Source organism: Mytilus trossulus, chromosome 9, assembly GCF_036588685.1.
Source record: "Mytilus trossulus isolate FHL-02 chromosome 9, PNRI_Mtr1.1.1.hap1, whole genome shotgun sequence".
Taxonomy (NCBI): Eukaryota; Metazoa; Mollusca; class Bivalvia; order Mytilida; family Mytilidae; genus Mytilus; species Mytilus trossulus.
In genome coordinates, this window is record NC_086381.1 from 71,987,088 (window position 1) to 72,012,583 (window position 25,496).

Here is a 25,496-nt window from a genome sequence, read left to right on the forward strand (position 1 = left end):
CCGGATTTGATATCACTAAAGAAACACGACGGCTACCACATGTTGACCAGGATCTGCTTACCCTTCCGGATCACCTGTGATCACCCCTAGTTTTTGGTGGAGTTCGTGTTGTTTATTCCTTGGTTTTCTATGTTGTATCATGTGTACTATTATTTGTCTGTTTGTCTTTTTCATTTTTAGCCATGGCGTTGTCAGTTTGTTTTAGATTGATGAGTTTGACTGTCCCTTTGGTATCTTTCGCCCCTCTTTTACCTCTCAATTAAGGTATGATTTTCTTGTGTTCATACGTCATAGACTCTACCACTTGGTTTCCACAATCTCAGATTACAAGAGATTGACAGGCTTCAACGAAAGATCTTATCGCGTTGGATCAGAAAACACTTGACGGTCTTTGTTTCGACAATCCTGAATGTAAAAACATTTGGACGTATTTCCTTCAGATATCGACAGTAGTATAACTTGAGCATTATTTGATTACCAGAAACGTTGTGATAGAGAAATATTTTGTCCGGAATTGATCATGAGAATTCGTAGAAGTCTCTTTTATAATAGCGTTTGGTTTTATTGATATTTTCCTTGAAATATGAGTATCCCTTACTAGCAATATAACACAATGTCCAATAATGTAAATTACAAGGTGATAGGGAATATTATCATGTTATTATATGCTGTGTGTTACGCATTCAGATATATCGATGCTACAGACAGTTTTCAAGGGGTTATTTTTCAATCGAAGCGGGATTTGCAGTAGACAAATCTTAACATGTATCAAAATGTTCAACAGTATGTTCACAACCAGAACGTAAACATTATCTGAGTTTATAACGCTACTCCATGGATTGAGTTAGGCAACTTCATCTTTGAAATAATACTCTACTCCGTGAACTTCTTTAGAAAACATTATCATTGTGTTGATATGTTATTCAAGATATATGCTGTCCCAGAGAGTGGGCTTCCTACCAGGATTTAGGTGATAGGGAATAGTTGCTTTCAGTGGTGCATTCGAACTGATAACTTGTAATGATGAAGTACAAACAATCGATTCGAAAGTTTTACAGTGGTAATCATCATTATTGGTGATCATTTTTACTTTTCTTTGTCACAAGCTCAGCTATATGTTTATCACCTCGTTCACGAACAATAATCGAATGATCAAGTCATATGTAAAATAGCGAATAAAATATGTTGAAAAGGGACTGCTTATATTTCCAGAGTGTCCGTGATAAACTCCCGGTTTTGAAGGGTTTCGTATTGCTTCAACTTAAGTTTCGTTATTTGCTAGTATATTGACACTAGGTTTTTTATAACTTTTTATCACAATAAGTCGTAACTTATTACTTAAGACACTTTTTTGTATTGCTTGTAAAATGTAAATAGAATAGCTAACACTACCAGAACATTTCCCAAAACCACAAAAGCTTCAACTGGATTACACAAGGTATGTGCAAGTAATAGATTCCTAAATTATGCTCGTACAAAGTATGTTTATCTAACCACCCCTCTTTACAATACACATGTTGTTCTACTAATCGGCACTCAAAGACATTAAGGACTCTTATTTATAAGAAAATATCATCTTATTTTGTCTTCACTTTTATAAACTATTTAAAGCCTTTAATAACTTGTAAAATCTCTACATTATACCAGACTTGACAATAATAACTTATACTACATCTCGGGTACTACATACATCTTTACACTCAATCAATTGTCTTTTGAGCAATCAAGTTGTCAATAAAAATGCAACAATTAGCCCGATTTTGCTAGAATATATTGATTTAAACAACCATTTTTTATTTCTATAATTCTTTATATGATCTAAGGGGACTAAACATCATAGAAAGAACAACATAACAATACGTAATTTCAAAAACTATTTTAATTTAACATACGGCTGTCAGTAATGATCAAGTGTCGATGCAATGTGTCAAGATCTTAATCGCTCCTAATCATAGAAAATGTCAATTACATTTTCGGAATGTTTGGTCCCCAACGCTCTTTTCAACTTCGCAGTTCGTTTGACCTTTTTCAAGTTTTCTTTTATTCGAGAGTCACTGATGAGTAATTTCTAGACGAAACACGCCTCTAGAGTAAATACAAAGCTTCAATCCTGCTATCTATGATGAGTTTATATTAAATGATAATTGAATATCTATCTGCTATTTATATGAATTTCGCTAATTTCTCAAATTTATAATATTATTTAAGACCATGTGGTGGAATTAACCCGGTTTGTTTAAAATCTCAACCGTCCCATCTATCAAATCAATTAGTAGAATTATAAAACGTACATAAAAGAGTAAAAATCCGTATAGTTGAAGCAATGAATATTATAATACCAGTATAAAGAAAATCAAATAAATAAAGTACTCTCACTACAATTAGTAGAATTATAAAACGTACATAAAAGAGTAAAAATCCGTATAGTTGAAGCAATGAATATTATAATACCAGTATAAAGAAAATCAAATAAATAAAGTACTCTCACTACAATAAAACGCAATGCCTTACAAAAAGTCGCTCAAAGTTACGATTGTTAACTTTCCAATCATTAGTTCATAATACCAATTGACACACTCCATTTAAGTTTATGTCCGCTCTTTGCGTATTTGAAGTAGAGTTTCGCAATATCTCAATTTTGTATTCAAAGAAGTAAGAAGATACAAGGAAGGCTACAAAAAAACACAAAAAAATAAGATAAAAACCGAAAAAAAAAAAAAAAAAAGAAGACAAGAAATCCACACTGATCAACACTAACCCCTCAAAAAGACGATGAATGCATATTCCTAAGGACGATTGTTGAGACAATATGAGTTATCTGACCATGACTCATTGCCTTACTGTATAATAATGGATTGGTTATTGTCTTCCATATTGCCCGAGACATTACCAAATATATATATACAGATGTAATTTTATAATAACTGATTTTAAATATATTAAAATGAAAACTGTTTCTTTTACTCGACAAAAATCGTAAAAAGATAGAAAGATAAAAATTTCATTTACCAATTGCATAGGGCCCACATTGAGGAAGAATATCACTTGTAGGGTTTATACTTTATTAAATAGTAGTGTTATTTACAAACCATTCTTAGACGTGCAAAACAAAATGAATGGAGTAGCATTTATTAGCTCAAAAGACAACTCTTATGTCATAGTTTTTTACGTTTTAAATGGGAAAGGTTAATGTTTTTCGTATTTACGAACGATCAGTATTTATGTTCGCCAGTAAATGAAAAGCTTTTCTATCAACCATCATTTTGCATGTTAAACGCAAAACGGCTTTGTTGTTAATAAAACAACCAGTTTTTGTAGTGCATTTTACGGATGCTTTTATAAAAATACACAGCTTAATAGGAAAATGCGGATAATGGTATAATTAGCAAATTTAACATGATCCATGTTGTAGCACATCTCAATATTAGTAAGTCGTTTCTATCAGCTTAAATGGACATGGATTAGAGTTTGTCTTTCGTTTTGTAATACATTAATTATTATTGTTTAAAGTTTCGAGGTAGCAAATTTGATTAATTGCTTTCAAGCAAATAAAATTCATTAAACATTTGAATTTTGTTTAGTCAACCATTACGTAAATGGGGAGTGACCGAAGGGGCTATCATTACCCATAATAAAAATAGATATTGTAATGACCAAAATAAAGAGACAAAAACAAACAAGTCCCCAGATTACATTAAACTGAAGATTGAGGAATTAATATTTATCCCTACTAAAAACCAAAGGTGAATTTAGATGAACAAATAAGGGGATGCAGTTCCTGAACTAGTAGTGAAAAACGTCTAGACGTTTGTCTGTTCATGTAATACGACTGGTGTAACTATTTATATTTTGTGAAAATTCTGGTTTAAAAAAAATCTGTGCAAAATTTGTAACCTGAGGAACATTCATATTTTATTTCGTATTTGAATGTTAAACCAATCAAAGGATGATACATGTACATGTATACGTGCACAAGCGTAAGGTTGATTTCTATCTGATGCAGCTCAACTCATTATAGCGTTCGTAACATATCGAAGGGTTACAATTGTATGATCTGGAACTTCTGGTTCAATATCTTCCTTATAAGCAGCAACCATCTATCAATGAAAATATAATAAGCAAGTAACCGATGGCAATAATGAAAAATAATTTACTGATCGGGTCTATATCACAAATCTAATGCAGAAAAAAATATTCCCATGTTTTTACCATTTAAAACAACACTTTGTGAGATGCTTTTTTTATCAATAATTTTATCAGTGCATTTACAACATTTAGACCAGTTATAAAAACAATCCGCTTAACTCATTAAGTATACATATATATATATATATTTACAACTCGTCTAATAAAATCCTCAATAAAAACCAGCTTACAATTTTGTAACCAATCGGCGTTCAGTGTACAAAGGACATACGTAATGCTCTAATCAAAAAGGTGAAAAGTACAAATAAAGTTCGAAGTTGAAATGCATTGAGGACGCAAATTCCCAAAAAGGTCTTGTCAAATGCAGACAAGGTCATCATTTCTGGGGATATATAATCATTTGTGTTTCGAACAATTCAAAATTGTCTATTAACTTTGGCATTTGAAGAACTTCCTCCAAATTGTTTTGACTTCGTCTTTCTATCTCCTTCAAGAAACGTAAAGCTTTATTGACGTCAATTCATCTATCCTCTCTATTTCTCCTATCAAAAACAATTTAATTACTACTTTACTATTTACACAGAAATTTTAGCATTTTGATTTACAATTAAATTATTTTTATTCAGGATTGTATCCCAACTTACGAAAAGTCTGATTAATATGCCACTGTAAAAAAGTGTTATGAGCCAGATTACATAGTTCATCAATAACACATTAAATATTGAAATGACTGTCTTTCCATTGACGAAGATGGCTTAATTGTGATGATAATCTGCAAATTTATTCCTTTCTATTGTTATACATGCAACTATAGGCAAAATGAGATTTTTATTACATATGATGCGTGTTTCTTGTTCGCCTGATGTATGTAGACAACTTTTCTACATGTTTGAATACTATATTGAACACGATTTATATTCCACATACGTCAGAATTGATCATATAAACAAGGAATATTTTGATAATCAGGTTCGTGTTTTTTTAAGAAACTCCTGCTTATGGCAATGGAAATTCGTTATGACTTTGTTTTTATTTCATGAATTGTTCTGTGATCAACTGTGTCTTTAAATCATTCTACAACTTCAAAAGCGTTTCCTTGTTCGTATTTAGACAAGGATACAAAATATCTTTCGGAAATGAATAGAAAATGCAGTCACAATTAACTGTATACAGCTAGGATATTTTCCTCTTAATGTTTTAATTTTATAACATATATAAAATAGGTTAAAGAATCAAACAAATGTTAAATAGTCCTAAATAGTCTTCATAGGTTAAACTGGTCAAAAAAAGTTGAATAAGCGTCGTCGGTGCCTGTTACTTTTTGTTTTGGAAAATAATTCCTCATGGCTTAGAAGATAAGAAAAGGACTGATTTTTAAGAACTATGCATTATATACACGTAAAGACTGTGTGAAGTACTTTGCCGGTTGTGATATTACAAAATAAATTGACAAAGATAATTTTTTCAAAACATTCCTTTAATAGCATTGTCTACAGACCTGCGACGAATCAAATAATATACTTACGGATATTTAATTTATTGAAATTTGCTTTCATAACAATAAAGAAAACATTTAAATCAAGGAATATGTCTCCCAATTTAGGCTCTGGTTCCATGCCCAGATCTGGCTATACTATAGGCTTTCTCCCTTATCCAGATTTGGCAATACTCAAGGTTCTGATCCCTTGTCCGACATTGATTTTACGTCAGGCTCTGATTCCATGTCCAGATTAGGCTATACTTTAGGTTCTTATCCCTTATCCAGACTTGGCTATACTTTAGGTTCTCATCCCTTATCCAGATTTGGCTATACTTTAGGTTGGTTCTTAGTCGTTGTCCTAATTTGGTTTTACTATAGGCTCTAATTTCATGTCCAGATTTGGCTATACTTTAGGATCTGGTCCGTTGTCCTGATGTGGCTATACTTAAGGACCTGATCCTTTGTCCGGATTTAATTTTACTTTAGAATCTGGTCCTGATTTTATTATACTTTAAGCTCTGAACCCTTGTCCTGATTTTTCTCTACTTTAGGCTCTGATCCTTTGTCCCGGTTAGTTATACTCATGATTTGATTGTTTGTATAAGATTTGGGGTTTTCAAAAATATCAGGTTGAAGCATCACTTAAGAGACTTTGATAGTCGAAACGCAAGTATATGGTACAGTTTATGTTATTTCACCTCAATAAAAGGTATAATTTATGGCTGTGCGATCTTTGCAATTGGTATAGAAATTATGTGTCTGAAATTCTGTTTCGAAAAGAGGGGCGAAAGATACCAAATAGACATAATATAACAAAACGGTCAAACTCATATATCAAAAATAAACTGACAACTCCATGGCTATACAAGAAAAAGACAAACAGACAAATAATAGTACAAAAGACACAATATAGACAAACTAAAGACTAAGCAACATGAACTCCACCAAAAATTGTGGGCGATCTAAAATCCTCCCAGTCGGAAACCAGGTTGAAATAGAACAAAAGAATCGAAGCTCTTTTTAAGAGAAGGCGATAAATGTTTACTGTATTGTTTACTACAGTGATAAAATTTTCAAAAGTTAATAGAAACAAACAAAATTACAATTTTCTTCTCAACTGCGAGGAGTTTTATTTTAAAACACCATTTGCATAAGTTTTCAATTTATCTAGTTCATAGTTAAGCAGAACAATTAGATATCAAGTCGACAACATGGGTATCTTTCAAGTTGGATGACAAAAATGCATAACCTCCGATTCTCCATTCATGTCACACGATAATAGAAACGATACTTTTTTATGATTATTTTTGCATTCGATATATTAGGTATCCTGTCAAAGCTTTATACTTAATCTCTAAAGCTACTTTTATCTAGCGGTATTATGAAAATTAAATCACTTGTTGGTGTAAATAAACCAAGCTTTACTATTATTAACTCTGTAGCACATTTTTTTTTTATTTTCTTGTTTCATTTTTAAATAAGAAATTTACATTTAAATTAATAGGCACATGCGTACAGATAAATAGGAAGGTTCGGGAAAGATTAAATAAATATCTTCAATCCTATACAAATTAGGACGCTTTTTCATTTTTTCGAAAACTGCAGCATTTTGTCATCCCTGACATCTTATAAAGATTCTTATTTATTTTCAGCATTTTGACATATATTTATTGATATGTAATTTATGTGTCTGTATGGAGCGACAAATACGTCAAAAGTAAAATAACAAAGATACCGAACTCCGCAGAAATTTTAAAAAAAAAGTCCGTAATAACGTGGCAAAATCAAAAGATCAAAAACATCAAGTACAGCAGTCTGCACTTCTGCGTTTCCCTCGTCTTTAGTTTGTGACTCGGATTTTTCTTCTATCGATTTATGAGTTTTGAACATCGGTATACTATTGTTGCCTTTATTGACATGAATTATAATTGTTATGCATTTAATTATAAATCAACTGTTAACAAAACTTTGAATTTTTGAAATACTTCGGCTTTTCTACCTCAGGAATAGATTATCCTAGCTGTAGTTTCAAAATGTATGGGAATTTCGGGTCCTCAATGCTCTTCCACTTCGGAATTTTATGTGTTACATATTTTTTTTTTATTCGAGCGTCACTGATGTGTCTTTTGTCGGCGAAACGCGTGTCTGGCGCAAATACAATATTTAAATTCTTGTATATATGATGAGTTTAGATAGACAATATTGACAAAACCTGCAGTACAGCAGGCCTTCATAAAATATATGTATAAATCATTTGTATAACATTCATTTTTTTTTATCTTTGTGTGCTTTTTGTTTTATCACTTGAACATTTGGTTTTTTTTATATAACATCATTCGCTTTGTTATACTACAAACAGAAAAAGGAGCTGAAACAAGGTTAAAGTAGCCGCAAAATTACTATTTAATCTTCTCTAAACAAAAATCAGGAAAAATGGAACTGCCGTACCTTTATCCTAAGTTACCACTTACATACTTCTTACAAAATCATACAATGTTAAAAAAAAAATATCCGAGAATTTTACATATCTTATTTAATATTTTGAATTCGGTAGTTTACTGGTAGTTAACAATGAAACATGGCTTTTATGTTAATCCATTATAATACCATTTACTTAAACACCACAGAGTAACAAAATTCAATACACAAGTCGGAATACAAGTATCAAATACACTCATCATTTGTTACCAATAGTTGAAATAAGAATAAATACACTCATCATTTGTTACCAATAGTTGAAATAAGAATAAATATCACTATTTAATCAGCAGATATGAATCTTCACAGCCTTTAATGTTTATACAATAAAATGTCATGTACAATAAATATGGTCCATTAATTGAAATTACAGAATGATATGTCACCAATGATAATCGACGTCAAGAACGATAAGTTCCAGTATACAATTAAACAAATGTATGATGTGTTCAATCTCTAAAGTTTTATTTTAAATTATCGTTTGAAATAATATGATATTAAAGTATTTTCTTACTTGTCTTTTTAAGTTTTTTTGTAGAACAAGTTTGAAGAGGATTATTTTTTGGTTTCCATTAATGTATATTTTTTTAATTCAATTGTTCTGAAGATATCAAGTCCCAAGATGACGCAATAAATATATTTTCTACATGTTTTGATAAATCTTAGATTAAGGTCGATGTTAAATGATGTTTGGATCTGCAAAATAAGGGTGCATGCATATACAAACTCTGTAAAAAAAATTACGGTACCAATTTTCTTGCACCAGATGTTAGTCACTACGATGATTGCGAATATGAATAAAAGATGGACGAAAGATACCAAAGGGACAGTCAAACTCATAAATCTAAAACAAACTGACAACGACATGGCTAAAGATGAAAAAGACAATCAGACAAACAATAGTATACATGACACAACATAGAAAACCAAAGGAATAAACAACACGAACCCCACCAAAATCTAGGGGTGATCTCAGGTGCTCCGGAAGGGTAGGCAGATCCTGCTCCACATGTGGCACCCGTCGTGTTGCTTTTGTGATATCAAATCTGGTAAATAATCTAATTCGGTAGGTCACAATCATGAAAGGGAAGGGGATTGTAGTTACGACGTAAGGAACATATATAGAATCTTAGTCAGCTCAAGGGTACTCAGAATATGTTCTAATAAATATCGCTGATTCCTTGATAATAGTTCATATTATCATAAGATTAATACAAACAAAAAAGTGCAATCGTCATTTTACAAAATTATTGAACAATTTGATTAAAAGAAAAATGTTGCGCTTTTTATCGTATATAGATTAAAACTGACGTGAAAAGGTAACACCCGGCCACCGATGGCTTCATTTAAATGAGGCCCAGGTGGTCGTGTTGTCTAGCGGGACGGGTACAGTGATTTGGTGTCACGATATCTCAGTAGCATGGGTCCTAATCCCGGCGAGGGAGGACAAAAATTTGCGAAAGCAAATTAACAGATCTTACATTGTTGGGTTGATGTTTACACGAGTTGCATATATATATAGATTATATATGCGTAAAAAATATTTTTCACATGTGCAGATAAATATATATATATATGTGTGTGTGTGTGTGTGTGTGTGTGTGTGTGTACGTGTGTTGATAATTGTGTGAATCTAGTGTTTTGTGAATATGTGTGTCAACACATATTCATTAATTCTATCAGTACACCTTGGTCCGTATTGGGGATCATGTATTCCGTTTTCCATAAATTAAATGACCAATGTAATACTTTAAATATTCATTTACCTAGCATTCTGAGTTTTTTGGTTTTTCCTCGATCCTACGAGTGACTGTAAGTCTTTGATTTTACCTTAGCTTTTCTTCGGTAATACTTTTTCAGTCTCTAATCTTATTTTATCTTTTGGAGCACCTGGCTTTACCCCCTGGTGTTTGATAGGAGTTGTGCTACTCAGTACATCGTTTTCTATGTAATCTTTGGTGTACTGTTCTTTGTCTTTTTCGTCGTTTTCGTCGGGGTTTTTTTTGCCTTTGTATTGTCAGTTAATGCTAATGAGTTTGACTATCTGTTTATAATAAAATTGAGAAAGGAAATGGTGAATATGTCAAAGCGACAACCACCCGACCATAGAGCAAACAACAGCCGAAGACAACCAATGGGTCTTCAATGTAGCGAGAATTCCCGCACCCGTAGGTGTCCTTCAGCTGGCCACTAAAATATCTTTAGTCTCTCTTTGGTCAGTATATACCTTTGATCTAGATGAGAAAGAACTTGTTCTGATTTGGTGAAATTCATTTGAGCTTCATAACGAATATTTTCTATGCACTGCAACCAAAAATAAAGAAATAGCTGGATTACTATTGGCAAGCTGGTATCTTTTATACTTGACACGTGTATCGATGATATATTTATTTCTGTCTTTGTGTTGCATGTACCCAGATTTATGTTAAATGAATTGTTAGCTTTTTAGCTATAATTTTTATATATGATTAAACTTCAAGTCAGTGGCATATAGTTTTCAAAGACCAACATAAATCGATTGACGAACCACAACATAAATATCAAATGCACTCTATATCTTTACTCGTTATCCAAAGTTAATAATTTAAATTTATATCCATAGATTATCAATAAAAAGGAATCTTCACGTCCTTTGATGTTTACATGTCATTCTCACGACAGTAAATGACTTCCTTTAATTGGAGATTGATATGACGCCATTTATTAAGACAGATTATGTTAATCCGCTTTAGAAGGACACTTTTTTCAATATGGTTTTGACTGAAACATTCAGCCCACGACCTTTATCACTAGAATAATTGACCCAGTCCATTTTATTAGATAAATACTTGATAAAACTACCTTTTGATGTAAGGTTATGAAAAAAGAGATAGCAGGACAATGAATCCAAAGTTTTTATTTTATTCACTTGTGCACTTTATTGTGTAACATCGTGTCATCATGATTGTCACAATTCATTTTGATATGAATGTTTATAACAGAATGGCGCGAACTTGATCATGTTGAGCTCAGCCAATCAACATAACGTATTGTAATGAACCATACATGTTATGTAATGATTATGCTGACATATGTTTGTTAATGAAAAATTGAGTTTGCATGGACACACTAAATAACATTTACATGAAAGGTTTTCACGGACGCCATCTCGAGTTGGTTGACCGTTATGGAATAACTGTTTCACAAATGATATCGGATATGTTCCTAACGTCGTAACTACAATCCCCTTCCCTTTCATGATTGTGACCTACCGATTTAGATTATTTACCAGATTTGATATCGCATAAGCAACACGACGGGTGTAACATATTGAGCAGGATCTGCTAACCCTTCCGGAGCACCTGCGATCACCCCTAGTTTTTGGTGGGGTTCGTGTTAATTTTTAGTTTTCTATGTTGTTTCATGTGTACAATTGTCTGTTTGTTCTTTTCATTTATTGCCATGTCGTTGTCAGTTTATTTTCGCTTTATGAGTTTGACTGTCCCTCTTGTATCTTTCGTCCCTCTTTTAAGAGATCAAACCTGTTTATACTAGAAGTAAAAAGTCAGGGTCAAATCTCACCATAGCTGGATTAATGTTCTATTTCTCTTTTCTTCAAAAGTGTTCTAAATCTATAAGATTACATATTATGGGCGTACACAGCACAGAATATATAAGTGAAACTTACTATTTTAGATAAACTGTAATAAAATTAACGGTACCAATTTTCTTGCACCAGATGCGCATTTCGACAATACATGTCTCTTAATATTTGAAATCCAAAGCTTAGTATTTAAAAGATGAAGAGCTGTAAATGCTGTCCCATTTTGAAAGTTTCGTTTCATATTGAGATTTACCCATAAAAAAATTCAAAATGTTACATACAAGTATATTGATATTGAGATGAGTAAAACATATTTTTGGGAGGAGGGGAGAGCATTGATGTGCTGATGCCAGTTGTTTTTTTATTGAAACAATATGGAAAAGGCAATGTTTAGCTACATTGTTAATATACCACGTATATGATGTCCAAATATTTTTGCGAAAGACATCATTCACAAAACTATCTTTTCTTATTCAATGTTTTGGACAAATGGCTGTTGTAGCTTAACAGTAGCCATGTCGAATAAATGCGGAAGTTTAATTCAACTTGTACGGATTTGATAAAAAGTATTATTTGACAATCACTTGTCTATGTATTATTCTTATCTAACTCCTACAAATTTATGAGGATACGATTGGTTAATACGTGGTGACTATATATATTACATATAGAGTCTCCTAAGAAATACATGGTTAGTTACCATACAGTGCTAGCAACCATATGGGGTTAGTAAGGAGTTACTTCCCTCTCGAAACAAAAAAGATGCCACAACCCTTTATAAAAACAATACGGTGGTGAGGAAAAATCTAAAAGGATTCAACAGACGACGAAAGTGACAATGAAAGATTTACATAAGTTCATAAAATATAAAGCTAACAAGTTGTTATTGTTGGCATAACTGAATTACTTCTTTTTCGGAATAAAAGGAGATCTCTGAAGAGATTCAACAAACGAAGAAATTGATGAATGTAAAGGGAAATTGCAGCTTGTATAAGACAGATATGTGAATTCATATTCTTTATTCTGAAATAATGAGCTTTTTACTATCAATCAACGGTAATGTAGCATCTACACCCATTCGCACAAGCATATTTTAGTCTCTCCTATGTTTACATTCATCATTTGATTATTTAAAACATTTGACCAGTTTCAAACTTCAAAAGTACTTTTTTCTGGAATTTCTAATGAAGCGAAATAAGTTCACCACATGTTTATTTCGTGGACATTAGTTCCATAAAAAAACAGTAATGGCATCATTTGACACAATATTTAGGTGCACTGTTATTCTGCACTGCATGTAAATATATCAAATGATACAAGTTGTAACAATTGATAAATAGTATCAATAATTACTCCTTTTCAAACGTCATTTTGTTGTATTAAGTAGAAATTAAATACGCTTTCATGCAATCTCTTTGTGAAGTACTGATTAGGTAACGTAAACAAATAGGTACTTTTACGCAGACCTTGCATTGTAAACTGATGTGTAAGTTAGATTTTCCTTCTAAAGTAAATATATTGAGTTATCCTAAGCGGTCTTAATTACAGTAAATGTAAACACTATGTTGATTTTAAGAGACAGTTTGCTATAGTCGCCTTTCAAAATCCAAGTGAAATATGGATGATTAATATGGATGATGATTACCAAGAAAAATATTTATTTTCACCTTCTGTCTTTCGTTTAATATTTCAAAGTTTTCTTTTACCTTATTTTTGTAATTTACAAATTTCAGTTTAACTTATCCAATGAAATTCGTCTTTTTAATAAACACAAGTAGTATATATTTATCTTGACAAATCATCTCAATATTAAGCCATGTTTATATATTAAAATAGAAAAATATATCAATGGCAATTATTTATCTTATCTTTATCTTAGCTAATTTCCTTTAAATTCTATCAAGTAACTATATAGAACTTTCAGGAAAGCACTCTAACAAAATGGTATCATAGATAACCTAACGAGTGTAAGCAAGCCACAATAAATACTGTATAAATAGTGCTTGTAGTCACTTAAAATGCCAAACGTTTCTGAACTACTTATGTAAAATGACACCGTGTAACAATCTTATATAATACAGGACGACACTTTATTGCACAATGCTAAGAGTAGATTTAAATCTATTGTGCAGACGTTCTCGCACCCTTTGAAGTTCATTCGATTCCCGCAGTATTTTTTATTTGCCTTCTTTGTTTGTCTTCTAAACGATTTTTAACTTCGGTAAACTACTGTTGCTTTTGGCATGTTAGTGTAGTCTAGCTTTAAATATCTTTTTTCAACATTTAAATATCAATAAGCAATTCCCTTATCAACTACAACTTTGTCAATTACTTGATATGTTAGCTTCAATAATGGCACAACGGTAGAATTATAATTGTTGACAGCATAGACCATTTCAACAAGTCGACTTTGAATTTAGAGTCAGAATAAAATATGTATCTCTATACTACATCATCATGATACAAATTGATATTTAGTTCAAAGATTACTATAGAGGGCTTAAGAACGGTTGTTTTTTATTAACTGCATTTTGAAATTATCGAATTACGAAGTCCTTATCATTCTCTAAAATAGGAATCCGAAAATTTCAGATGCAGGCGATGTGTCTATTGTGTAATTGATATGGTGCTAATTATAAATTAACTGTTTACAAAACATTCATAAAAAATTAGAATTTTTACCTAGTAGATTACAATATAACGCGGCAGTATAGTTCGAAATTTGGGTCCTCAATGCTACTCACCTGCATATCTTATTTGGAATTTTTAAACTTTTGTTATTGAAGCGTACATGTAACTGATGGGCCTTGGTAGACGAAACTTGCGTCTTCTAACCAAAATTTGAATCCTGATATATATAATGAGTTTATATTAGACAATTCAGAATTACTGGTCTTAGTGAGAGAAATCAATTGGAATCATATTGATCATAGTTTCATTGCAGTCTTTTTTTTTTTTTAGATATCTTCCCTATTTTTTCTTTAAGTTGGACTAAGAGTGTGGTAAATTTGTTTTGCTCATTGCAAATTGATATTATAAACTTAAGAAAACAAGGAACCTTTTCAAAAGGACTCATAAAGTTAACATTCATTTAATTAAACCCTTTAATTTAGGATTGCTCTCCATATTTTAAAATCGGTCTCCCTCACTGAATTGTTTATTTCATTGTTTAATACTTTTATTGATAATTGACTTATACGTACTATTATTATTTTAGATTATTCATCCTCCAATGATATTTTACGTTTTCCATAGCAAATCTGACATCGGCTTTTCTTTAAACATTTAAACACAGTTTGTATCTGCAACTTTTCATTAATCACAAAGTTCATTTCAATGATTCCTTATCAGATTGTTAAGGACCACTTTAAATCATTGCAGTCGGCATTTTCACAGCTAGAAGTCTGTTTTGGTTTTAAATGATTGTTGTCGCATTTGCATTTGATAAATATTTATTTCAAAGCTTATCTCTGAAGTGCTAAGTGGATACATTACAATGTTTTCAAGAAATGCATGTTGCTTTACAGCTCATAAGATGGATTTTCTTTTTCTTTTAAGCGCACGTCTGTTTGAAAATTTGCAAACTCTTGATACAGACTTAAAATTAGATATCTTATTTTTAATTGAGTAATCCCATTCTAATTATCATGATTTATTGTAGTTTATCTTCTATTTGTCGGGCTTCATGACAATGTTTGCTAGACTTCTTTGTCCGATATATGAAAGGTGGGTATATTCCGCATTGGTAATATCTGCTGCATGCAAAATACATCGTACGATAGACTTACTTTGCAATGCAAACTTATTTTCAGACATTTTTAATTTTATGTAAATAATAACCTACACAATATATAAGTTAGACTTGAAATCATTCATTGTATTGTTGTAACGAAACAAAGGTATTCAAACGCATCTAAATTAATTCTTCGTGAAATTGATTACAAATGGATTGAATACAGTACAAGTCATGTGTTATAGGTAGTTAATGCATACTTTTGTTTCCGAATCAAATTTCATTTTTCAAGTGAAATTGATGGTTATATGAACTATTTCCCTATCAAAAGTAAACACGGTAATTCATCAATACGAACATAAATTTCCAGGAAATAATTACCGATCAATTGCATGAACAATACTAACAACTGACAAATGTCAGATGATGACAAAAGTATGAATTTATCAATGTTGATGTCATCGAGCTTATTTCTGTTTGTACGTTTATACAAATTCCAATAGCCTTCATTTGATAATATGTGAAAGGATTGCCTCCGAAATATAATAACATAGATACATAAATTAAATGTATATAAGATGGAAAATATTTTCATCCAGTATGTAAACTATTTTTAAAAGTTATCCAGTATGGAAACTATTCTATTTATCCAGTATATATGGAAACTATTCTATTTATCCAGTATGGAAACCATTTTATTTATCCAGTATGGAAATTATTGATCCAGTTTCAGACTGTAACTCATATGTCGACTTATAATGACAGAACTTCGGAATACTCCATCAGAGACGGCCAGTCCGATTGAACCTTCCTTTCATACTGTTGGCATGATACGAACATTCTCGCTGGTGCTGTAGAAAAACATTGTACGTTGCCAATCCTATCCCGAATAACACTAAAGATAAAGTTATGTAGCTATATACTGATCAAACTTGCATGAATAGAAATTGAACATAAAAGTTGAAAATAAGTTATAATACATAACAATATATATTATCATATATTCATCATTTATATCCATATCTCGATTTATTGTCTGTGATTGTTGATAGTTTACCAAAAAGGGTATAGCTTCCTACTCATAAATCCCTTAAAGTTCCCTTCGGTTAGTATTTTGTTATTATATTATAATATTACGGAAATTATTAAAACAATGCATGCATTTATTTCACTGAACTAAGTCCTTTATGTACGGTGTTTACATAGATAACCAATGGCAACGCAAATGGTTATGGTCACTATACATACTAAAAAGCTATCGGAGAATTGGAAGAAGCGCAGAAAATGATTCAAGATAAAGAATTTTCTTTAACAATAAAGTTCATGTTCACTTTTTTAATAGTAATACTTAGCCGTTCAAGTATATAATACTTATTGGGCGTTAACGTCACTTTTTTGACAATATTTGGAAGAAAAACACTTTCATGGACTACAAGTATATGAAATACTTCTAAAATAATATCCAACTTGGATATCAAAAACATGGATCAATTATTTTGATAAAGTATGAAAAAAATGTGAATTGTATCGATTATATAACATACAATAACTATGTACTAGTATTAGGTAATCCCTTGTACGAGCGTTTATATATAGTAACAACAACTTTTTGTATGCAAAAGACACATCCATATTAGAGTTGAATTAGTGCCTCGTTAACCGTGGAGAATTGAATGCATAATAAATAAGCAAGCAATCAAGCGGAAGTGTAACATTGTTAAGGTGGAGATGAAGTTAAAATTGCAAACAGATATCCTGAATTCCTGGAGTATTTGTCTGTAACACGAAAAGAGATGTATAAATATAGAAATAACTACTTCAAAATAGTGTATTCTCATGAACGATAGAACCATTACTCAAGTAATATCTCAGGGTTAATCAAAACAATGGCATGATGAAGACTTGAGTAGTCAACTTTCCTCTAAGTCATCTAGCGTAGGAACCCGATTAATTATAAGAGAACATAAGTAACTACTGATGGAATCGGATATTGAAAGATCTTTGTGTTCAATTGTCCGTTAAGGCCCTACTTACTGGAAGTTCCTTAGTAACCTTTGCCTGGATTTTAATAAACTTCTGAAGAATCTTAAGTACCAAATGTTTTTATATCTAACTTATATGGTATCACATCTTGAACAGTTGGTAGCCATCTTGCACCATCATATAGTTCAAAATCACAAAATTGATTATCTAAGTATGTATTTATAGTTCATATAGCAATGTAAAGTTATTCATTATTTTCAGTTAAATTCTGCCTCGCCCTGCTCGTCCGAATTTAAAGTATTTAATCTCTAAATTCAATAGGCTATAAACAAGACAAACACAGATATAGGATTAGTTGCTCGCAGTAACATATTATTTTCTCTTGCGATACAATATTTTATTTTACTTTATTGTACATATTTCTTCGATTGAAACTATATATAAATACATGACATATAACATTGTTCCTCTTTCGCATCGTTTCTTTTCGCCCTGGCTAATACCTCCAACGCCTGTACGTACAATACACATAGCAGCAACTACACATATACCTATGTGACCAACTTCAATTCGACGTAACTGCGAGCACATTAGATACTAATAACTTTAAATGCCAAATTTATATAGTACCATTAACCCCCACCCATAAAAACCGCCCAAACTTTCCTCGTACCTCCTGTACTTAACATCAAACTTATAAATAGTACATATTGTTACAAAACCAGTATCCGAAATAGTTATACTAGTTCCCATCTATAAATAATAACTTCAAATAGCAAACGGGAAAAACCCTATTTCAAACGAAATAGAATACATTAATACAAATGATTGGCTATCATTTTCTGAACATTCCATGAAGGTAGATCAAGAAAGGCACTTCATATGCATACGATTTTATCTATGTAATATTCAATTGAAAAAAACATATGCATACATTTTTGTTATATGTCGCATCGAAGGACACCCTTAATAAACATTAACCAATTTATGTCTGAAAGTTAAAAAGAGCGTTTTTTGGGTTTTTTTGCAATATTAACCAAAATATAAAATATAATTTGGGCTTGTTTTTTTTCAATAAGTTAACACGTCAATAGTACTTTATGATATTGTTTGTATCTTTAAAAATGCGCATAACGCAGTGATACGTTCAATATAAGATTAGATTGAAAGACAGTTTTAAATGGTTCTGGTTTGAAATAAATTCATATGAGTTGGTCTTTTTGTTTAACTGTAAACACATTCAACGAAAATATCATTTGTAAGAATTGTAAACGTAAATAATTCATAGCGACAAAAATATCACTTAAACACAAAATGCCACTTACAGCTAAGGATGCAACGCGTTCCTGTTGGGTAATTTGCAACCGATGACATGTTATACTATAATAAAATTACAATCCGTTTGATTCAATTATTCTATATAGCTACGCATAAGAAAGGGTGGATTGAGAGTTAGGTAAATAATGTCGTTCACTACTTGAATTGAAAAATTAAAACATTTATCATGAATCGGACATGAATTAGAGAAAACAAGCCATCTTATGTGCAAACAATCTTTTAACCTATGTTAAGTTATACAGTATATATCTAGACAGTATTGTCCTTATCTGTGATGAATAATTCAAATAAAGAGACACCAACCTATAGATTAAGTCAAATAAAGAAACAGTACACCTGTACAGTATTAATACTATACAATAATAGCATTGATCAAAAGTTAATATCCAAAATTAATAAAGGTTTATTTTCCAGGAGCTCTTCAAAAAACAGGTTATTGTTATAATCATTATAATTATTATTATTATCATTATTATAAAAACACTATAATCTGGTTCTCGGCAGTCTATACATTGATTAGAATATTAAAAAAATGGTTTTGTCAAGAAATATTGCTAAAGTTATAATTATAAGATGGTTTTAGCTATTAACGATAATCTGTCAAGTGAAATATTAACCATCAAGTGTACGGACTGTAGTAAAGACGTATATGTAATGAATCTGGGCGTTACCACGATATTTCAGCAAAGGACCAAAAAGTCACATATGTAAAAAAAAATGTAGCAGTCGAATTTCACTATTTTTTTTTTTGGCAAAACTTGAAGGGATTTTCGGTCCTCAATGTTCTAAATTATTTTGCCTTTTCAACATTTTTTTTATACGATCGTCACTGATGAGTCTTTTGTAGACGTAAAGCGCATCCGGCGTAAATATTAAATTTCGAAATCCTGGTATCTATGATGCATCTACACACCATGATTTCCATTGTCTTTTTACTAAATACTATGGTATCTATTCAAATTATTTGAATATGACATAAAGAACCCCATTAAACACCTCGTCTTAGCAATAGGAACATTAAAAATCATATTGTTCCGGAGAAACGCTGCATTAATCTTCAGCTAGGAAAGAACTTATAATGGAGTATTATTAATAGTTTCAATGTTTCCAATCACGAAAGACAAGCATAACTCTGACGTCATTTTCACAGACGCGTGTAGACGAGATAGTGCTCTTTTTATATTTCTTAAATAATGACAATATACTTGTAATCGTTAGTTAGTTTAAACATATTTATTTATAGTGGATTGGGAAACAAGTTTTGCAACTTATATTAATCCCTTTCCACTTTGCGAGTGCGAGTGCTGCCTTGTAGCGGCATTAGCCTACTCTTTTTCGAAATCTACAAGGGTGTCTTTAACGTGCAAGAGATATGGCTCTCTCTTAACACGGGTCAGCCATTTATCGTCCCCTTCCGACGGACTATCATCGTTTCCTTAAGACCATACTCGCAAATGGTGTCAAGGGAGAGCCGAAAATTGAGTTCCTGAAATTTTCATCCCAAACGGGAATCGAACCAGGAACCTTTGTGTTAGTAGTCCGATGCACTAACCACTACACCACGGCTATAATCATTATAAGTACACGTTTACATATGAAAGCCTAAAAGAAGAATTTGAATCCAACGATTTTTTCTGCTACATGATCGATTATTCTGTAATATAGTATATGTAAATATTAAGAACGTGCAAGAACAAGGAAGTAATTATCAAGTACCATTGTATAACATGAAACATGTAGGATACGGTATTATTATTAACAATACTATGCTTATAAACAAAATATATGTAGACAAGCTGTTGTTGAAAATAGCACATTCTTTTGAACAAAGTTTTAAAAAAGAAGAAGGGTAAACTCACAAAGCCTTTTTTCGGCTTTGTAAGTTAGATTTTACTAGAAATTTTTACACAAGTTATATTTCTAAAGACTTTTCTTCAATAATTATGGTATTCTTCTGAGCACAAAATGATATCCACATTTAGTCAGAACTTTTATTATTCAAAATGTATTCATTGTTAATATAATGGTTTACGGGCTTATGTCGGTCATTGATAAATTAATATTAAGGAACCCTTATATTCACATGTAAGAAAAAGCAACAGTAGTATACCGAAGTTCGAAGATATATAAGATTTCCTTTTACAAAAACGATATAGTTGTACGGCTGTAGACTTCCAGCATAAGAATATACACTACAGAGACTGTTGAAAATCCATGGTTTTGTGGAATACTACTGGACATTTGAAATTTACCTGCACTGAAGATTGCACCGATAAAATCACCAGAAATTTTATTCAAGACAGAAACATTAAATGACATAAGTTATCAATAATGTGTAGATCCATATTACCCTCTTGAGAAAATTTTAAGAAAAATATAACGAAAATAAAAGTGAGCGATTGCTAGATTTATGAAATGTAATTATTAAATTACATGTCTGTTTCATAATAAGTAGGTTAATATGTGATTGACTAATATTAAGCTCGCGTCATTCTGAAATCAGCCTTCATTTGAAAATGAAATATATCTTTCAGCTTCCCCAATAAAGTGTACAGGTGAAAAAACAAACTTGAGAGACATTTTGATTTTATTGACCTAGCCAAAAAATGTATTTATAAGTATTGAATGCTTCTATCGGTATATTGAGTTGTCAAAATGTTGACCGTGCGCACACTTTTAGAATGAAGCACTTCTGCACTTCATACAAAATGTATTTCGGTCAATGCTTTAACACCCTAATAAATTTACAAAAAGAAACATTTATTTCTTAAATCAAATTCGAAGGGGATTTTGTATATAAATTCAAAACAAGAATGTGTCCACAGTACACGGATGCCCCACTCGCACTATCATTTTCTATGTTTTGTGGACCGTGAAATTGGAATAAATTCTCTAATTTGGCATTAAAATTAGAATGATCTTAACAAAGGGAACATGTGTACTAAGTTTCAAGTTGATTGGTAAGTTCATCAAAAATAACCTTGACCAAAAACTTTAACCTGAAGCGGGACAGACGGAAAAACGAACGGACGGACAGACGGACGGACGAACGGACGCACAGACCAGAAAGCATAATGCCCCTCTACTATCGTAGATGGGGCATAACAATCACAATCAATATTTCTTATTTTAGAAATAATTTATCTTACTATTGCCTTTGTGCTATTATGATTCTACAAATTTATCTTAAAGAATTTCCTGCGACAAAATCGAGAAAAACATTAAGACATTAAAGGTCAGCTATCTTATGTTGAACTTTGGTACTGATGTCAGTTAACTTCTCAGTAATCTATTCTGGATGTTTGAAAAAAAACCATGATACAATCACCAGACGAGTTTAAAATGATTCATCTCTTTCTTTTTAGGAGTAACATAGAACAACCTATAGAAACACCTAGTAAACGAGATTGTGCGGGATTTCCATGTATGTATACACATCTTTCAGCAAAAGCAGGAAGGGCATCGTTATATAGAAAATTGGCAAGACTTATAGACGACTGTATATCGGATTTAAACTGTAACCCAGGTTGGTATATAATTAAACTGTAATCTAGGTTGGTATATATTTAAACCTATATGAAAATCAAAGAAAATTAACACAATGAGTACATGCACATATCTTTTGAACAGAACTATTTGGAAATACGCGACGTACGCAACATCACACACTCTTCTACTAGTCATACTTCTATTAGTCAAAAGTTGAATTAGCATTTAACAAATTATCTAGAATCATCTAAATTACAAATTAACTAAAACTAAATTTAAGTTTTTCGTATACCCTCTATATTGTCTTGTCCAGCTACAAATAGTTGGATAAACGAGAAAATGGCATATTGGAAAACAAAAAGTATGTTTACTTAGTTGTTTGGTTAGGCTTAAAGAGAACGCCATTCCAATTAAGACTTTAAAAATATATTCATTAATTGCTTTATGTGTGCTTTAAATGTATATATATTTATAAGTTCAGTGAATCGCGCCTCTTACAAACATTTTAAAGGCTATATTACGAAATGGAAAAACCTTGAAATTTGGAACACTGCTTAACGTTTAACTTCAAGGTTTTTTCAGTAATTCATATGAATTTCTAGGCACCTCCAGGTATACACAAACTAACCTTGTTTTGAACCCCTCTACATGTGTTTAAGACACCTAATGAACCCTGTATAATAGATATACGTCAGGGGTCACACCTAGATAGTATTGGTCTCTTAAATATTCATAGTTCCATTGTCCCTTTAACCGATTTAAAGAGAAACTTATGCATCACTATACAAAAGTTGTAATATAATCTGATATATTTAAATTAACTCAATAAAGATACCATGATTAAAATTTGTGTAACCCAGTTGCACAAGCTGTCCACATAAGACTCATCGGTGAAACTCGAAATAGAATAAAGTTAAAACGGCCAAATAAAGTTGAAGACCATTGAATGTTTTGCCAATCAAAGCTCAGGTTATCATTCCTGGAATACAATCCTTAGTATATGAAGCATGTCCATATAAATGATAACTCATGTCAATACTGAAGTACTTGGCTGTTTGTATACTAACACTGGTATCAAAGTGGTAACCGTAATCGGAATTACGACTATCCCAATATGGTGACGGCAGATATAGGTAAAATCTTTGAAGTCATTTTAGCTCACCGGGCCCGAAGGGCCTAGTGAGATTTTCTCATCACTTGGCGTCCGGCGTCCGTCGTCTGTCGTCCGTCGTCCGGCGTTAACTTTTACAAAAATCTTCTTCTCTGAAACTACTGGGCCAAATTTAACCAAACTTGGCCACACTCATCATTGATGTATCTAGTTTAAAATTTGTGTTTTTTTACCCGGCCAACCAACCAAGATGGCCGTCATGGCTAAAAATAGAACATTGGGGTAAAATGCAGTTTTTGGCTTATAACTCAAAAACCAAAGCATTTAGAGCAAATCTGACATGTTTATCAGGTCAAGATCTATCTGCCCTAAAATTTTCAGATGAATCAGACAACCCATTGTTGGCTTGCTGCCCCTAAATTGGTAATTTTAAGGAAATTTTACTGTTTTTGGTTATTATCTTGAATACTATTATAGATGGAGATAAACTGTAAACAGCAATAATGTTCAGCAAAGTAAGATTTACAAATAAGTCAACATGACCAAAATGGTCAGTTGACCCCTTTAGGAGTAATTGCCCTTTATAGTCAATTTTTAACCATTTTTCCTAAATCTTCACGATCTTTTACAAAAATCTTCTCCTCTGAAACTACCGAGCCAAATTAATCCAAACTTGACCACAATCATCATTGATGTATCTAGTTTAAAATTTGTGTTTTTTTTTGGACCAGGCCAACCAACCAAGATGGCCGCCACGGCAAAAAATAGAACATGGAGGTTAAATGCAGTTTTTGGTTATTACTCAAAAACCAAAGCATTTAGAGCAAATCTGACATGGGTTAAATTGTTTATCGGGTCAAGATCTATCTGCCCTGAAATTTTAAGATGAATGAGACAACTCGTTGTTGGGTTGCTGCCCCTGAATTGGTAATTTTAAGGAAATTTTGCTGTTTTTGAATATTATCTTGAATATTATTATGGATAGAGATATACTGTAAACAGCAATAATATTTAGCAAAGTAAGATTTACAAATAAGTCAACATGACCAAAATAGGAGTTATTGCCCTTTATAGTCAATTTTTATCCATTTTTCGTAAATCTTAGTTAACTTTTACAAAAATCTTCTCCTCTGAGACTACTGGGCCAAATTTTACCAAACATAGCCAGAATCATTATTAGGCTATCTAGTTTAACTGTGACCGGGCAAACCAACCAAGATGGCCGCTAAGGCTAAAAATAGAACATAGGAGTAAAATGCAGTTTTTGGCTTATAACTCAAAAACCAAAGCATTTAGAGCAAATCTGACAAGGAATAAAATTGTTTATCTGGTCAAGATCTATCTGCCCTGAAATTTTTAAATGAATCGGACAACTCGTTGTTAGGTTGCTGCCCCTAAATTGGTAATTTTAAGGAATTTTTGCTGTTTTGGGTTATTATCTTGAATATTATTATAGATAGAGATAAACTGTAAACAGCAATAATGTACAGCAATTTAAGACTCAAAAATAAGTCAAAATGACCAAAATGGTCAATTGACCCCCTAAGAAGTTATTGTCCTTTATAATCAATTTTTAACAATTTTCATAAAATTTATACATTTTCCACTGAAACTACACGGACAAGTTCATAATAGATAGAGATATTTGTGAGCAGCAAGAATGTTCAGTAAAGGAAGATGTACAAACACATCACAATCACCTAAACACAATTTTGTCATGAACTGTCTGCTTCCTTTGTTTAATTCAAATATGCCAAGGTGAGCGACACAGGCTCTTTAGAGCCTCTAGTTCTCAAATGTAGCATGTTTTTGTCAAAAGCTACTCAGCTGCAAGGTTTTTCTATACCATTACATCATATTTGAATCGTTACGGTGCACTGGAATTGTCTAAGCGCTTTGAAAATTGCCGTTGAAAAATGCAGGACTCAGACAACAGATAATAGTAATTATATTATTAAACAAGAATGTGTCTAAAGTACACGGATACCCCACTTGCACTATCCTTTTGCATGTTCCATGGACCGTGAAATTGGGTAATAATCTAACTTGGCATTAAAATTAGAAAGATTATACTATAGGGAACATATGTACTAATACAATTAACGGTACCAATTTTCTTGCATCAGATGCGCATTTCGACAATACATGTCTCTTC

At 31.8% G+C, this 25,496-nt stretch overlaps 1 protein-coding gene across 1 annotated transcript in view; it reads left to right on the forward strand.

Moving 5' to 3' along the window:
* LOC134683348 (uncharacterized) overlaps nt 1–25,496 on the forward strand; it is a 42,537-nt gene that overhangs the window by 12,945 nt on the left and 4,096 nt on the right. Inside the window, exon 2 of the mRNA XM_063542597.1 lies at nt 22,107–22,267. Coding sequence (XP_063398667.1) covers nt 22,107–22,267 — 161 coding nt within the window. The remainder of the gene's footprint in view (nt 1–22,106; nt 22,268–25,496) is intronic.